The sequence below is a fragment of the Chenopodium album genome, chromosome 9, assembly GCF_948465745.1.
Source record: "Chenopodium album chromosome 9, dcCheAlbu1.1, whole genome shotgun sequence".
Lineage (NCBI taxonomy): Eukaryota > Viridiplantae > Streptophyta > Magnoliopsida > Caryophyllales > Amaranthaceae > Chenopodium > Chenopodium album.
The window spans coordinates 65,016,161-65,033,417 of NC_137842.1; the positions used below are offsets into that span (position 1 = coordinate 65,016,161).

General features: G+C 37.5%; 1 protein-coding gene across 1 annotated transcript; it reads right to left on the minus strand.

Annotated features, from left to right (window-relative positions):
- Nucleotides 1-7: 7 nt before the first annotated feature.
- On the minus strand, nucleotides 8-15,337 carry LOC145558779 (autophagy-related protein 2-like). Its single transcript, XM_081620113.1, has 14 exons — nucleotides 15,016-15,337; nucleotides 11,588-12,621; nucleotides 11,299-11,444; nucleotides 10,427-10,602; nucleotides 7,164-10,337; nucleotides 6,963-7,075; nucleotides 5,781-5,988; nucleotides 4,452-4,565; nucleotides 4,143-4,250; nucleotides 3,895-4,027; nucleotides 2,016-2,218; nucleotides 872-1,068; nucleotides 563-788; nucleotides 8-284 (listed from the first exon to the last, which is right to left on the minus strand). The coding sequence occupies exons 1-13, from the start codon at nucleotides 15,217-15,219 to the stop codon at nucleotides 716-718; spliced, it is 5,883 nt and encodes a 1,960-aa protein (XP_081476239.1). The 5' UTR covers nucleotides 15,220-15,337; the 3' UTR covers nucleotides 8-284; nucleotides 563-715.
- Between the last annotated feature and the right edge of the window lie 1,920 nt (nucleotides 15,338-17,257).

The following is a 17,257-nucleotide window of genomic DNA, read 5'->3' on the forward strand; positions in this document are numbered from 1 at the left end:
AGCAGAGAAGGAAAATGTCTAATCGTTGCACATAACCTGTAACGGAGGTAGTATATATAACAAACTATGTACATCAAATTGAAACCACATTCAAACATAAAGAATGCAGCTTCTAAAGAATAAGGAATGGAAGAGCACATCTCTAAGAACTATACAAGGCTATGTGCTTCTAAGAATTTAATCACCAATAAATGACTATTTACAATTTGCACAGGAACTACTCTTCAGTCTTCAGCAATTCCGATCCAATGGTGAAGACCGTTTGTCACAAGCCAAGTCTATACCTGAAGTAAAAGCATTGCAATTTGAGAATTTTGGTTCATGGGTGTTGAAACACAGATTTCATGATGTGCAAAGTTAGAGCCTAGAGGTTTCAGTACACTAGCCAACATGAATTACACAAGACATATGAAGTGGAAATCTTAATCACATATTAGAATCATGCTTAACACCAAATTTAAGAAAGCAGCTAAAATTTTAAACATAATCCTGAGTCAGCGTGGATACAAATGGCATAAAATTAAGAAATAATGAACTGTATTTAAATATTTAAAAAACTCACTTTAATTCGAAAGTGCATCAGAATCCAGCACAGCCATTGTTGACTCTGCACAACTGATGCTGCAAATTTTTGAGAAGACATCAAAGCTCATCGAGAATGACTGGCAGTAACCCAAAGAGTTCATCACTAACTTTGTAGATTGTGTTAGCTAGTTCAACTTTGTTCCCAGGAGCGAGACGGGCCTAAGTACTTGTTCAGAGATTCCTCCTTATGTTCAAGATCAAGGCTGCAAATACATCAAGCATGGATGAGTATTTAAGATTTGTCAACGATGGCCAATGAAAAATGAAGAATAGATTTCAAGTAGACCTATTTCTGACACCAAGAAGAGCACAGTGCAGAGCTTGTGCAGCAGCAGATGCAGGAGCTATGGCTGCAACTGGAGCTCCCCTGACTGCACTCACAATAGCAGAACTAGCACCACCACCGCGCTGATACGCTTTCATGGGAGTATGAATCAGTGCAGAGGCAGTCTTTCCCAGACCATCACTAAGACTCTCATAAGCCTGTTGCAATCACAAGCATCAACCAATTACTAAACGCATTGGATCTCTAAACAGTCAATTGTTTCCTTATTTATAGAGCTAACAGCTGAAAGAAGAGTGACAATGCTACTTATACAAGTAATTCCACTATAAACCCGTAATTTTCATATATCACTTGCAATTGCCTTTTTAATCAGGGATCTAGCAGGTATAATCTTATTGAAATTGAAGGACAAGGATTAAAGCCAAAAAGAGCATCATTGGAACTTTATAGCTGTATTCAAAGACTCAAAGTTGAACATAGCTCATTATTTTGAACTACGAAGCACACGAAAAACTAACACAGATCCTAAAATCTCAGTCAGAGCAGGCCAAATTTTGCATATAACCTTAAATGATACACAAGATAATTAATCTTGTTACCTCAACTATAAATCGTCCAAAGCTAGTCGAAGTAGAATACATGTTAAGAGCTAAAGTCAAAGTGTTGCAAGTAAAATAAAAAACAGAGGAAGTAAAATATAACTAACAGCAAGATACCCCCTGCAATGATGCCCTCCACTAATATTTAGAAGAAATTATGGATTCGCTAGGACAAAAAGTAATATCAACATCAACACAACACTAAAGCTAGTCCTCCCGTGGCAAGGAGGGGTTAAGGGATGTACACAGCCTTGCCCCTGCAATGATGATGAGGCTGCATCTAATAAACCTTTTGGCAAGAAATGCAATGCCCATTCAAAATGAGATATCTAACAGCTTTGTTCAAAGTGGAAAGCAAAAGGTATGGAAGATAAAAAAATAAAAAAATAAAAAATAAATAAAAAAAATCTAAAAGAAGATTTCCAGGATAAGCAGCTTCCTTGCTTGTAAAAAGTCAAAAAACAGAAATACTGTAATTGTTGACTCAACATTATAAAACAATTAAATTGAACAACTGTTTTAAAGCAAGGTATGCAAATGCTGACCCGTCGAAGTCCATGTTGAGCATCTTCTGGCTGATCAGAGCCACGCTTTTTCTTGACTTTTCTTCTGACAGGATGGGGCAATGACGGCTGAATGCGTGTAACAATGCATTCTGCATGTAGCAGAATCTCATGAGCCCCTGCTGCCAAATGCACACCAAGACCAAGAGCTTCAACTGAGATACTCCTAAGAAATGCCACAGTCCCTGAAAAAAATCCAAGCAAGATAGTTCATCAGTTCATATTTAGCAAAGGGTAAGCAGAGCATTAGGGACCGTTTAATTCAGCAAAGGAAGGAATCAAGTGTGAGATTCTGCTTGGACTTAAAGGAAGAATATGACAGTGACAGTGTGTGTGTGTGTGTGTGTGTGTGTGTGTGTGTGTGCTTGCGTGCGTGTGTGTGTGTGTGTGTGTGTGTGTGTGCGTGCGTGCGTGTGTGTGTGTGTGTGTCCTCATTTTCCTTAATAGAACTAAGGCAATAAGCTTTGAGTTGAGTCTTCAACCCCTTTCTCTCTTTAACCAAAACCACCATGGCCACAGTCCTCTTTCATGAACCATAAAAACCACCTTCCCCTCTTGGTTATCATGACCAATGGACCATCAGTCCATCACCAAGGTTGCTATTAAATTATCAAATGGGGTTTACAATCCTAGTCTTTCAACTGTGGACACAATGCAAGCAACAGTATAAGGCCAAGTAAAATAAACAAACCAATGGAGTATATAATTTTCAAATGGGGTTTACAATCCTAGTCTTTCACTAGATTTTTGTTTTTTTATTATTAACTTCATAATTTTTGAAGGGGTATATAATTGAAAACTAATCACTGGTGGCCTCAACTACAGACATAACTAGTAATTCAAAGGCGATGGTTGTTACCGTGATGGAATACAAGGGAGGACAGGATGAAAAAGACATATAGAAGTGGTTGTGAATATGGAAAGTGGTCACAGGAGGTTGAGACTATTGAGAGGCAACCAGGATAAAGGAGAGAAAGGGAGGGGAAGGAGGCAAGGAAAAGGTGGAGGGGGAATGGATTTTGGATGGCAGGCAGCAGTATTGCAGTAACGGTAATGATAGCGATAAAAGAGCAAGTATGCTTTTGAATAATAGATGGGGTAGATATTTCAAAGGAAACCAACCCTCCAACAGGTAAGAACCCTTACCTGGGAAGTTTATGGGGGTGGCTCACTGGTATTAAATTATTCACATTTGTTAAAAATCACTCTGTATGAATTTGATTTATTCTAAAAACCCAAATTGACCTGTTACTCCAGTAAAACAAGGCCTTACAATTTTACTTTTTCCATACCACTTTTGTAATATTTTAAATTCATCACATAGATCTCATCCTTGAGATTCTGTATTTTTCATACAGAAAATTTCCAGTAAAAAAAAAAAAAAAAAAAAAAAAAAAAAAGGTTCTTCTTCCAATCTCATCAGTTCCAAGACAATGAATTAAATCCCTCAGCGAGCAAAATACTAAAGGAAAACAGAAATTAATAATTAACAATTAACATTCAAGGAATCTACTAGGGAGCTAAATATCAGCTTGGGGAAACATAACAAAGCAAGGAAGAAATGCACATTGCTCTACAACACCATAGCTGGAATAATATCAAAAAGAGATACAGCAGACATCTAGTTTAGTAGGCACACTTTAATGTTCTTCCACAGAACCAAAAATCTTATCCAAATTTCAGTAAACAAATTTTGATTTTCATTAAAAATGTAAGGAATTTCTTGGCAGTAGAGTTAGAGAATTATGAAGAATAACAACATAAAAACCAATAGGAAAGTAGCCAACAGATCTCAGATTTATATAATCCATAACATATAATCAAACTGATAGCAAGTGGATAAGACAAGTTAAAAAGCTACCTCTTTGTAAACCCTTCACTAATCTATGATCCCTCCTATAATTCTTCACTGGAAGAGAAACCAACTTTGCGGCACCAGAGCCCACAGCAACAAAAGATCGAATGGCAGGAAGTCCTCGCAAAAGTTTATGGATCTACATTTTCAGAACAATGACTTCATTAATTTACACTGGAGACACAGTGATACAAATCAATAAGTTTAGAATTACAGCTACAATTCACTTGTAAATTAAACCAAATTAGCAAAACCTGATTTTGCGAAATATCTTCCAGCCATTCACCAAGAGTAGTTTCACATACATTGCCCCATCCATAAATACCAGCAGCTTGAACATGCTTGAGATGAAGCTCAACCCCCTGCATAGATAATGAGGAAGGACAGGTTATTTCACAATCATTACATAGCTATTGAGCAACATAGAGTGGGTCAGATTAAAAACTGAATGAATTAGAATTTCAAAAAATCAATATAGTACTAGAAGAAACACAATTTTCATACTAACATGTTCACTGATTTTCAAGATTTGGTGCAATAAAATTAACATGGGAATATATTACCTTCCAAGGAACAAGATTTACAAGCTCCACATACTTCCCTCCACTTAACGCCGCAAGGTCAACACGATTAGGACAGTAGTCAACTCGAAGAATAATAGGCCGGATGTCAAATTTCTGCAGGAACATTATTGGCATTAATCTCCCCAGTCTAAACATCCACATTAGAATAAAGACAACATATGGCTTACCATGGTGAACAATTGAGTACTTGTTATTTTAAACCCTCTTGTAACTGAAATTACACTTTATTTTAAGTTAATCATATGGCTTACCACGGTGAACAATTTGCACACTTATAAAAATTAACTTTACTGAGTATTCCAGCATGTAAAACAATGTAGCACAATTCAACTATTCCCCAAGTCCTTAAATTGTGTTAGGAGTATCATTAGAGGGTAATAGGGAAAATTTCAAATTTAACTTACTAAATTTAAGAGAGCCCTATTAGTTTTGAGCAGATATGTGACCAATTATTTTGGACAAGAGTTATTATTTCTCACCTGTGACTCCTACACTATGCACTTCGGAGAATCTAGATTTGTTCTTAATAAGCAAGATATAGCTTGTGTAAGCCACAACAAAATCCAACACATGTTCCACATCACACTTTTGACCAGATACATGTGATTAAAATCTTAAAAGGTACATGACAACTCCTTCTACATACTTCTTTCATTTTCGTAGTAAAATTATCAGCAACTAATTCTTTCTTATGAACATCAGATTCAGACTTATATATGACAAGTCAGTCCTAAGTCCTAACACTTGTATTCCTTCAGCAGTTCAGTATCTTGCATTCATTTATTTTATTTTATTTTTTTATTTGGAGGGGAGGACAGTAAATGAGCAACTTTAAAACAAATAATCCCCCAAAGATAAGACTTGACAGGCAGATTAATACCTAGGTTTGAGGTGGGGAATCTGTAAAGCAATCTGGGTTCCTCCCAGGCCTAAGAAAGGACGCAAGGTAGAGGATTGTTCGAAACAAAGCCAAGCCTTCACAGAGGGGGTAATTTGCTACATGTTCAGATTCAACATTCAATTCCAACACAAAACAACCTAGGCTTCAAAAGCTATAAAAAAAATTCACTACAAGCTTTCTAGCCACTCCCAACTTTAAGACTAGCTGACCTAGGATAAAATTGTGAGACATTTGGTTTCCTATTATTCTTCTTCACAAACTCTCTACAGATTTCTTAACAGGAGACAAGTGAGTATATAACCATAGAGCTAGTATCTATATAGTCCAGGTGGGCAATTAGATATTTGAATATTAAAAATAAAAAAATAAAAAAATAAAAAAATAAAACACATGTGCTAAATACTTGCCTGAAAGTAGGGAAGCAATGCTTCATCCACAAGGCTAAGAGCTTTCAACTTACTATCTTCTGCTGTAATAACATCTGATGAGCCTGAACCTTGTGCATCACCATTTGAGGAATCGTCTGATGAATACTTGCCCCCAAAGAAGGAAATAAGAAAATCAAGCTGGCTCTGATGAAGATGCAATAATATTGGAAGGACAGCTATGCGTAACCTGCAAATCCAACTATTTGTTAAGAGTCATTGCAACCATAAAAAAAAAAGAGAAGGGGGGGGGGGGGGGGGGGGTTAAGAACTGTCTGCAGTGAGATCCAATTTACATAAGCAATCCGGACAATGACCTGACAGACAGATCAGAACAGGTTACAGACCTAAAAGTGGACAACTAGCATGAATACAAATTGAACTCCCAAAATATACACATTAATGGGATCTAATGATATGCAGGTCAATAACTAAAAACAAAAAAGAGAAGTTATAAAATAGAAGTAACAAATCTTTACAGCATAAACATATTGACTTTTCAGACCACAGTCATGCTCATGACTTTGACTAAAATTTGGCCGAAGCGGCAAAATACTTAGCTACCTAGTACAGCAACTGCACTGAAAGCATTCAAAAAATACCTAGTAACTTTAGCTTCTGCCTAATCATGACATTATTTCCTCCATTTTAGATTATCTGACCTAGTGACCTCTCAGCTAGCACCTCATTATTTGTCACCTAAAGTATCAATGCACCATGATATGTTTATTTAAAATACCAAAGCAACATCATTTCTGAATGTTAAATAAATTTGTAATACATATGCATGACCTAAAAGACTTGTTTTGGGAGAGGATGACTGTTAACTAGACCTGCAAAGCATAAAATATTCTATGACCATCCTTTCATCATGCCAATCTCAACACAACCAATAACACACAACCAAGACCAGCAGCAAAGTATCTACAGTCAGAAAATGCAATTTTGCTAACAGAACCCCTTTCCCTTATGGATTTTCAAGGACATTGTCCCACCATTTATTTCCAACTTTCTTAACAAAAAAATATATAAAGTCACTTGCTTGGTTGCTCCATTCAGAAAACAAAGGAAGGTATCATTAGACGGAAAGTGTCTCTACTAATAGCAACAGAGAAGTCCCATTGACCAAAAAAAATAAAATAAAAAAAAAATGAAATTGCATACCGATACTCCTCAAGAGGAGTCGTGGGATCTGGCCTGACAGCTTCCAAGTCGAGTTTGAATGCCTTTGAGAAAGATTGCCTAGGCCGGTCCTTAGAATGATAATATCCAAGCACCTTGTAGATAAGGAAAAAAATGTAACTAAGAATGCTCTACAGAAAAAACAGCAAAACAGAAACCTGAAAAGGTGCCCAAAGGCCATACCAGTTTCCAAGGAGCATTTCTGCTTTTGTCATATATGTGAAGATCTTGGATAGAAAGACATAGTTTTGATGCACACAAGTCCCCATCTGGAAAGACGTCATAATGGACATTCATGTTTGATAGTGAAAGCTCTAAACATATAGCTTCATCCCTTCCACAGATATCAGCAGAATGCCAAACAGTTTCCTCCAAGTCATGCCAGTCAGAACCAGCATACATCCGCCATTTAATGTCCACATTATCCAATAGTAAACGTCCTTTGAATCTTTGGCAAACGTTACCTTCCTCATGATTTCGCTTGCCTTCCAGAAGCTGTTTTGAGTGAGATTGACCAGTTTGATCAGGTACATAATTTTCCAAAATACTCAAGGATGTACTACCATACCATCCACATTTTCCTCTTTGGACATCCACATTTCCCCTGCTCTCTGTATTAGATTGGGAATCAACTTCAGGAAAATGGCTGTTAATGGTTAGTTCTGATAAAGATCTTAAATCTGATAGGCAATAGCCTTCCATAATCTCCGTCTTCTGTAGAATTGACGAATGACCATCTTCCATAGAAACTCCATGACATGGATAGGTGAAGCTATGCCCCTCAAGAAATAGATCACTATCATTTCCCTCAACTGTATTAAGTTCTGACAAATCAGATGGGCTCATGGATTTTCCACTGAAAAGAAAGGCATCTTCAGATATTTCACCCATTAAGCCAACCAACCCAGAATCAAACTTTGAATCTGGACCAAGTTGCTGTACCTTCAGTTTCCTTGGAGAAGAATTGCTGCTGGTTTCTGATACTCCTTCACAAACATCCTCTCCTTGAACCTGTTTTAGAGAATTCCACCTGTTTTGCAAGTGGACAAGAGACTCCTCCATGTCTGGGGCATAGAGCTGCTGGAGTTGGGAAGCCAGGCGTATTAAACCAAGTGTTGTATCATGACAAGTACTGATAACCACATGAGATTCGGAACAATTTAGTTCCCATTTAACGTCATTTTCACAGTTGATCCTTAAACTAGCGTCAACCAGAGCCTCCCGAGCAACCTTGACATAGCCAAGTTTATGCAAGTATTTAACACCGTACTCACCCACAAGCCTTTCCTGCTTTGTTGCAACATGAACTAGAAGGCCCACATCTTGAAACCGGATACTGTAGTCGTTTACTAGATTACCAGCTACCATTGTACTGGAAAGTGTAAAAGATGATGCAGCCAGCAGACAAGCAATATATGGCTCACATGAGTCATCATCAAGGTTAACAGATATACGAGATTTAGAATTGAGACATTCTCCACTCACTTCCAACTCGCATAAGTATGGCTCATAGCTCAATGCAACATCGATGAATTTTAGAACGAAGAAAAGCCTCTGAGAATCACCCTTCTGCTGATCAGATTTAACATTTTCGCCTGTTACAGGAGATGGCAAGCTAAAGAACGAAAGTATCTTATCAAGCCAATCTAAGCGGCCTCCTGGTGCAACAATGGTCCCACATTTCAAACGAATTGACATATGATTATGGAGACTCTCTGGGTCAGACATGTGAACAATATCAAAGCCAGCATGGCTGTAGGACAAAACATTTGAACCTTCTCCATCACCACGTCCATTTGAACTATCGCTACAAGATATCAGAAGAACATCCTGATCAGCCAATGAAGTAATAGAACCCCACAACTTCCCTTCACGATGAGATACCCAAAGAAAACTAGCACCACCAGTAGCTCCAACATCAGAAACAGAAAGCAATTGCAGATTCTGGATTTCCAGTCTTAACGTGTGCCATGAACCTGGAAGTTCTCTCTGTAGTGAGCTTTTAAGGCAGTCTCCTTGGTCTAGTTCAATATGAATTTTTGCCAGACCACATTCCAGGAGTACAGATGACTGGTTTAAACTTGTTCCTTTATTTTCATAAGCTGTGTCACTACCTGCACTGGTTAACGCATCCATGGCCTGACTCAAAAGGTCAAAAAAACATAAATACTGAGACCTGCGAAGAGTAACCACCATGACAGGTACACCAATATGCAGAAAGAATTTGGAGCTCAATATCAGCTCTTTTTGTTTTTGGGAAGATAGATCCCCTTTTTTGTCCCTAGTTGATACAGAAGTAAACTCATAATCACTTGTCGCAGATGACATTTTACCAGCTGACCCATCAGATGTTGCTAAAACCTTCGCAATCTTTGTAATCCAAGGACCAGTGACTGCATCTTTATGCCAAAGCATACTGATCAAACTAACCCAATGAGTTCCATTCCCAAGGGCTAGAATTAGATGAGAGCAAAGTTTCTGACTCTCCAACTCAGTGGCCTTACCAGCATCATCATCCACAGCACTAACGATATGGTAAACATCAAGATTAACAACATTTAACTGCACTGAGTGAGAAGGTGATGGAGTATATTTTTTCCAAGGTGTATCCTCTCGAAAAAAAGTAGACCCTTCAGCCTTCAATTTCTTGGAATTTGATGGAGAAGAGAAATCAAGAGCAATAAATTGGTCACAGCTTACATAGCTTTTCAAACCTCCACCATTCATAAAAGGGAAGCATAAAATTATCTTAGCATAAGGAAGAAATATGCCCCCTGTCAAGCTTCCTTTAAAGGATGTAGATGTGACATCAGAATGAATAGAAGATTTATGCTTCTCTTCAAAGGCTCCAGATGAAAAAACAGCCTTGGGTTCTTCCTTTCTTGCAGAATTAACAAGTGCCCTTGAAAATTCCAGGACCATGTTTACCACATCAAAATTCAACCACAATATGAAAGGTGGAAGCTTTAACGAAAACGAAATTTTCGTAGTTGACTGACCATCAAAGGATCTCGAACTCACCGCTAAAAGACACTGACTAGCACCAGAAGTTTCAAACAAGGTAGCCTTCACTGTATTGTTGCCACAAGCACAGTTTTGTGTACTCGATAAGCTAGATGGAGCATTCCCAAGCTTAGTTGCATCAGAAAATACCATACTCAATGGTTCAGAAAACAAACAATTTGAAGGCAGAACACTGAGAACCTTATCTTGCAAAGCTCGGATCATTAGAGTCTGATCACTCAAACCCTTCTCTTCACCGTACAAACTGAAATCTGCAGATTCCTTTTGACTGAAGTGTTCATCTAAGACAATGCGCTTGACAGTTGTTTCCAATTTCCACTCCTGAAGATACACCTGTTTGATTTACCAAATGTTCAAAGTTTAGTGAATATAACTTGGAAGCACAAACAAGATAGACTATGACTTCAAGCACACAAATTTACCTGGACATCTATGAGAATATCTTGCAAATTTAAACACAGATGGTGAGCATCAAAATCAATACCACCTTGCTCATCAGCTGGCCTTCGCTGAGTCGACTGGTCTTCGTCAGAAAAGGCTAATATTGTTGAAAGCCCAACAAGATTAATCTTGAGATTTGTTTGCACATGCTGCTGCTCTGCACAAAGAATAGAGAAAAAAAATATATATTACTGCACTATAGAATGCTAATTTCCAAGCATAACACTAGTGAAAAGAACCTCTTCCAAATCACAGTAAGGGTTCAAGATACAAGCAGAGAAAGTAATCAGAATCTCAGAGACCATAGGAAGTGATATCAGAAGCTTTTAGTCACCATAAGATCAAGAACAATATTTCTCAGAGCAATGGATGAAAATTATACTATTAGTGTACAACATATTAGCGCAAAAGCCCTTCAAATAAAATTTCATTCAAAATCAATAGTTAAGAAAAAAAGATATTCTAGTTCTTTCATATGCAAGATCCTTCAACTCATCTAACAATTATTTTGAAAAATCAAATGCTAGATATTAGACTTACAAAAAGATCACGACTTCATCACTAATTAACAACTCCTTTCTACAATGCACAACTGCTAGTAACACAAAAATTTTCTATAGTCCAGGGTTTCTCTTTCAAACATTGGAAGAACAATCTGTTATGCTTTATTTTTTTTGCTCCATTGAAATTCTTTGGAGAGCTTCCAGATTAGTCCTTTAGTTACTCATTCAGTGCCAATGTTCTTAGTTAAAAATCATTAATAAAACACAAAAGTGATAACGACACGAGATCTTAAAGATGCAAAGTACAGCAAAGCAAACAACTAACAAGAAGACTGAGATAACAAGCTTACCAGCACCAACGTTCAAAGATCCAGAAGCAAGATTTGATGCAGCAGTTATTGCGCTAAAAACAGAGCATGTCCAGTTCCACATTCCACTACTGCCCATGAATTGGGAACTCCTCAACTCATCCAAACATTCGAAAAACTGATCTACACTGCAGACAGCAAAAGGACAACTTGATTGAGAATCAAGTAAATAAAGACTGTACTTTAAAAAAAAAAAATCCTCAATATATATATATATATTCCTCTTATAAGAACGTATTAAAAAGGTTATCAGCATAAAAAGAAAGAGAACCTGGCTCCTAGATTTGCCTCTTCAATTCCTGGATTGTCATAGTTTCCATTATAAAAGGGCACCCAATCTGATATGAAACATGACTCCTTAAGAAGAACATCTGTAACCATTTCTTCCCTTGAAGACAAATTTAATTTAAGAGAACTATCAAATTCTGGAGTAAGGTACTTGTCAGACAGCACTGAAGAAGGAAAAGCTGATGGACTGCACTGAGATGTTGAGTCAGAGACAACAGTGTCGACAGTCATGTGATTGACATCATCAACCTTGTTATTCTCATATTTCTCAAGCAAATCCCAGGTAGCTTGTATCCACTTTAGGGTGCTGGGTTGCAATTTTGCAATTACGGTGTCCACATTTACTTCTGCATCAACTTTGCAGGTATCCAAAGAACCATTCTTCCAAGGAATAGACAGCTTCATAGAACCACAAAAACCACCTCTTTCCCCAGTCAACAGAGGTTTCGAAGCAAGATGTGTTTGATTGTATCCACTATAAATCTGAAGAAGCTCAACTGTAGCTCCTTGAAATTTAAGAAAATTTGTCAGATGGCTTATACCCAGAAAGTCTTCAGAATTTGAACCATCAATTAAACTCTTGTCTTCAGAAATACAAGTTCCACATTCAATTTCTGCAACTCGAAATACCAAAGCATCATGAGACCCTTCTTCTTTATCCCTTCCTACTTCAGCATCAAATGCAACAATCACACTTTTTATTCTGATACAGAAGCTCGTCAACAACCACTTCACCATCTTAGCGACTGTCTTAACGCCTTCATGAACATTGACAGAAGCAGCTGCAGACTTGTAGACCATATCATGTTCAACTGTTCCCATGTCATTATTCACATGATAATTTTCATTTGAATCATGAGTTCCAACTACCTCTTGTGAATTGCCACCGTCAAATGGAAAAAGCACAAGCTCAAGCTCATCCACTTCAACTTCACAACCTTCACCATTCCAAGGCATTTTTATTAATAATGAACGGATTGATCCTTCTTTCACCCTAAATACTGATATTTTCCCCAACTGAAATGAAACAAGAAACTTTAGTTACCACAAAACACATTACCCATAAAAACAAAAAGATGATGGCTATAAAAGATGAGTAAAATGTGCAATCAAGACATATTCAGTACTTCCTCTGTTTTTATTTACTTGCAACACGGCACTTCGGCATGCACTTTAAGGGAGATATTACACCAGGTAAGCGGGCAAATTAATTGACAATTTTACCACCGATAAGAAGAAAGTGATAAGTTACTACGTTTTAAATTTCATAGTTTAATTCGTCCGTTTACCTCGTCTAATCACTTCCTCAAATAACGTGCCAAAAAGGTGTTTTGCAAGTAATTAAAAAGAGCGATCATGGAGAACGATCTATTATAAGCCAATCTATGAGAAAAGCTACCTAAGAAATTTAAACAGCTTCCTTAAAAGTACTTATGTTTTTAAAACACTAATCTATTAAATTCACAATAAGGTGGCCAACAAATCCAAACCACAGTCCCCTTCCCCTAATCCTAGCATTTCTCCTCTCCCCATTGCTGCCGTCATTGCTATACTATCATCACCACCAATTGTCTCTCCTCCCACTTCCACTCTTTATCTCTTATGTTGCCCCGTTACTACCACTTTTATTTCCAGGTTGGAGAGGATTAGGTGGGCAACAATGGCCAGCTTCGGTGGTGATGAGTGGCTTTTTACTGTTTTTAAGTTGTCCCACTGATCCAGACCTCATTCCCCTTTTACCTATTTCAAGCATATCACCTTTAATCACTGTTGACATTGCTCTAAACTAACACCACCCTCACACAGTGTCTTCCTCCATTTCCTCTATCTCTTCAATTGCCCGATCACTATGGTTAGTGTTGCCACATTTGCGATGACAGGTCATATTAGTGGATGTTGGCAACAGTGGCCAGCTTTGGAGGTCAGAATTTTGCTTAGGTCAATCGTTAATGACTTATTAACAGTACTATGTTAGATCAAGTTTTTTGATCATGAACTAATCTTATTAATTCCCTAATTTAACTTAATGACCAAAAAAAAGTACCCTTTCTTCGTCCCCCCCCCCCCCCCTCTTTTACTATTCTTGTAAGTAAACTAAAAGCCCCTTTAGTTTACCTAAGACTCGGTTCAAATATTTCACAAATTTTTGTACTAGATCATTGGAAACAAATATACTCTTTCTTAATGAGGAGGGAGGGGCAGGAGAGGGAGACAGAGTGCAAAGGGAGTGGTGGTGGCACTAATGGTGAATAGAGGCATAAGAGGTATAGAAAGCAAAAATAGGTTTAAGGTGGTGGTGATGCCATCTGGGTGATGTTGGTGACGGAGGAAAAAAGGACTTGGATATGGTGCATGCATTGTGGGGAATCTGATGCTCGTGGAAGATTGGAGGAGTTGGGATCAATGCTAGAGATGTCTAGATAGTGGTGCTGGAATATACAGCGTTACATAAACAATTATCTTAATCATGGAAATTAATGATATTTCCATTACTTATAGTTTTGCTAAATAAAGTCATAAGGTATTATTCCCTCTGATCCTAAATATTCTTTCCACTCTATGCACTTTGTCAGCCCATTACCTTGACTATAAACATCTATAGTTGCATATTGGTAAAAAAAATTTATGACAATCGAACATTAATAAACTACTCATTGAGACGAATCAAATAAGACCCAACATGACTATCTTATGTTTTATATATTGAGAATAGTTTAGAAGGGTTTCTAAGTTGATGAATAGTGCCAAAATTCCAAATGGAAAGAAAAAACAAGGATCAGAGACCTCTATGCGGAATTACTAATCATATTGTCCCAAACCCCCGAGATTTAGGATTCACCATGATGCCCACTTAATAGTCGAATTATAGAAATTTGACCATAGTAACACCAAGTTTGGGCCATAATCACAAGTTGCACTATCTCCCTTAAGAATCCCAAATATATACTCCATCAATATCCTATTACCAACACTCCATCAATATCCTATCCTCCTCCCCTGCCAACACCGCCACGTTGGCACCACCACTCCATCAATATCCTATCCTCCTCCCCTGCCAACACCGCCACGTTGGCACCACCACTCCATCAATATCCTATCCTCCTCCCCTGCCAACACCGCCACGTTGGCACCACCACTCTTGTTAATCAAATAACTACTCTCAAGTTAATGTACTTGTATATAATACACAATCAATTTCAAATTTTTGAGCATAATAACATATTCCAAACATCACAGAAATACGCCTCTCCAATAATAACAATACACATGCTTAATCAATTCTCCAGAAAACAAACTGAATTCTGCAATTAATTCAGTTCTAACATCTAAGAACACAATAAAAATCAACATAAACATTGAAAAAAAATCATTAAAAATCACAAAAACTGTAATTTTTTTTTTAAAAAATACCTTTTGATTGAGATAATCAACATTAAGGGCGAGATCAGTGAGCTGAAGCAAACCAGCAGAAAGCTGAACATCAAGTTGATCAAGATCGATATCGCCATGAATAAATTTACCAAGCTTTTTCTTCAACAAAAACTTACACAACCTTTTATTGGCGTAACGAGACAGAATTGCCTCCGCCGACTTGGCGAAATTCCATGAAAACATCTTCCCCCAAATTTGTGTAATTAGGGTTTTGGAAATTGGGGGTTTTAGTGTTGAAATTGAGAGATGATGGAAGGTATGTTGTTCTCCATTAAAGAAGCAGCCTCCACGAGACGACTGCTATGATGATGATGAGAGAGAAGGTATGACAAGTAAAGGAAACTAAATAATCCCGATTTCTTGATAGAATTGGAATAAAGTTGTAATTGTATTGCTTTTAGGATTTATTTACTCCGGATTTGTTTTGTTTTTTTAATGGAACCGGACCAACCGGTTGGGGCTTGTCGCTAGTCGCTACTCCTTCCGTTTAAGAATAATTGACGATTTGACACAGTTTACCAACTTTCGTTTTTAGAATAATTGACACATAACCTTAAATCATATCACTATGAGTTGATATAATGGAGTTTTTACAAAGTGTTGTGGAATTAAAATTGTGGTGCAGTGTGGAATTTATCTAAAGTGCAATTTGCAAAATTATAAAACAAATCGCAATATGATATTCGGCGGTTCAAACCGCAAACAACTAATCATATTTATAATTCAAAACCTTTTGGTACATCCTATCTACAATAATATTAGTGTACATCAAATAGTATTAGAATAAATTTTAATCAATTTGGGATAACTCTTAACTTTTTAGGTAACTAGAAACCTGATATAATTTTATTGTAAATAGGTAATTAAATAAGTTTTAGAAGTCTAATTTATTTATTTTTAAAAAACCATTAGAAGGCTAATATAGTTATATAGTTCCCGTAAAAAATTATGTAAATATAGTTATATAGTTACATACTTTCACTCAATAACTTTATTGAGTAACTTTGTTGATAAAACATATATATGGATTAGATAACTCTTATTGTGTTGGTTAACATTTACTTATTTTAGGTAATTTTTAATAATGTTAAGTCAATTTTACTAAGGGAAGATAATATTTATTGTACAATCAATATTTGTTAAAAGTTTGCGTTTATGTCACTAACAAAAGTTTGATAAACGGCATGTGTAGATTAATTTCTATAGGAAATAATCCCCTGAGCTTCTCATTATTGGAAAGAGTATAAATATACAAATTACAAACTAATCTAGGGAAAAGAGGAGTTAACCTCATAAATACAATAATGGTTAGGGGGAGTGAACATAGTTAGGTGAGAGAACCTAGGAAATGTACAAATATAAACATAGTCTAATACACCCCCGCAGTCGAAGCGGGAAGTTTGTGAACGCTAAGACTGTTTCTAAAGTCATCGAAGAGGAGTTGCGGTAGACCCTTGGTGAAGATGTCCGCGATTTGATATCGCGAAGGAAAATGAAGCACACGAACTTGACCAAGAGCGACCTTTTCTCGAACAAAGTGGATGTCCATTTCTATGTGCTTGGTTCGTTGATGTTGAACCGGGTTGCCGGAGAGGTAAACCGCACTAACATTGTCACAATATACAACCATAGCCTTTTTGATGGGGCAATGAAGTTCGAGTAGTAAATTGCGTAGCCAACAAGATTCGGCTACAACATTGGCAACACCACGATACTCGGCCTCCGCACTTGATTTAGAGATGGTGGGTTGTCTTTTAGCGGACCATGAGATCAAGTTATCGCCGAGAAAAACACAATAGCCCGAAGTTGATCGGCGTGTATCGGGGCAGCCCCCCCAATCCGCGTCAGAGTAGGAGATTAAACTCGATGTGGGAGAAGAGTAGAGGTGAAGGCCGTGAGATAAGGTACCTTGAAGGTACCGCAAAATCCTTCGAACAGCATGCATGTGTTCCTGCTGTGGGTCATGCATGTATAAACATATTTGTTGCACGGCGTACGAAATGTCCGGTCGGGTAAAAGTGAGGTATTGAAGTGCTCCGGCAAGACTACGATATAAGGTGGGGTCTTCAATGGGCGGGCCGGAAGTGGAACTTAGCTTGGCCTTGGTGTCGACGAGAGTGGCCGAAGGTTTGCATGAGGACATGTTGGCACGAGCGATAATATCCTTAGCATATGACTGTTGAGACAAGAACATACCCCCTGGATGACGTGTCACTGAAAT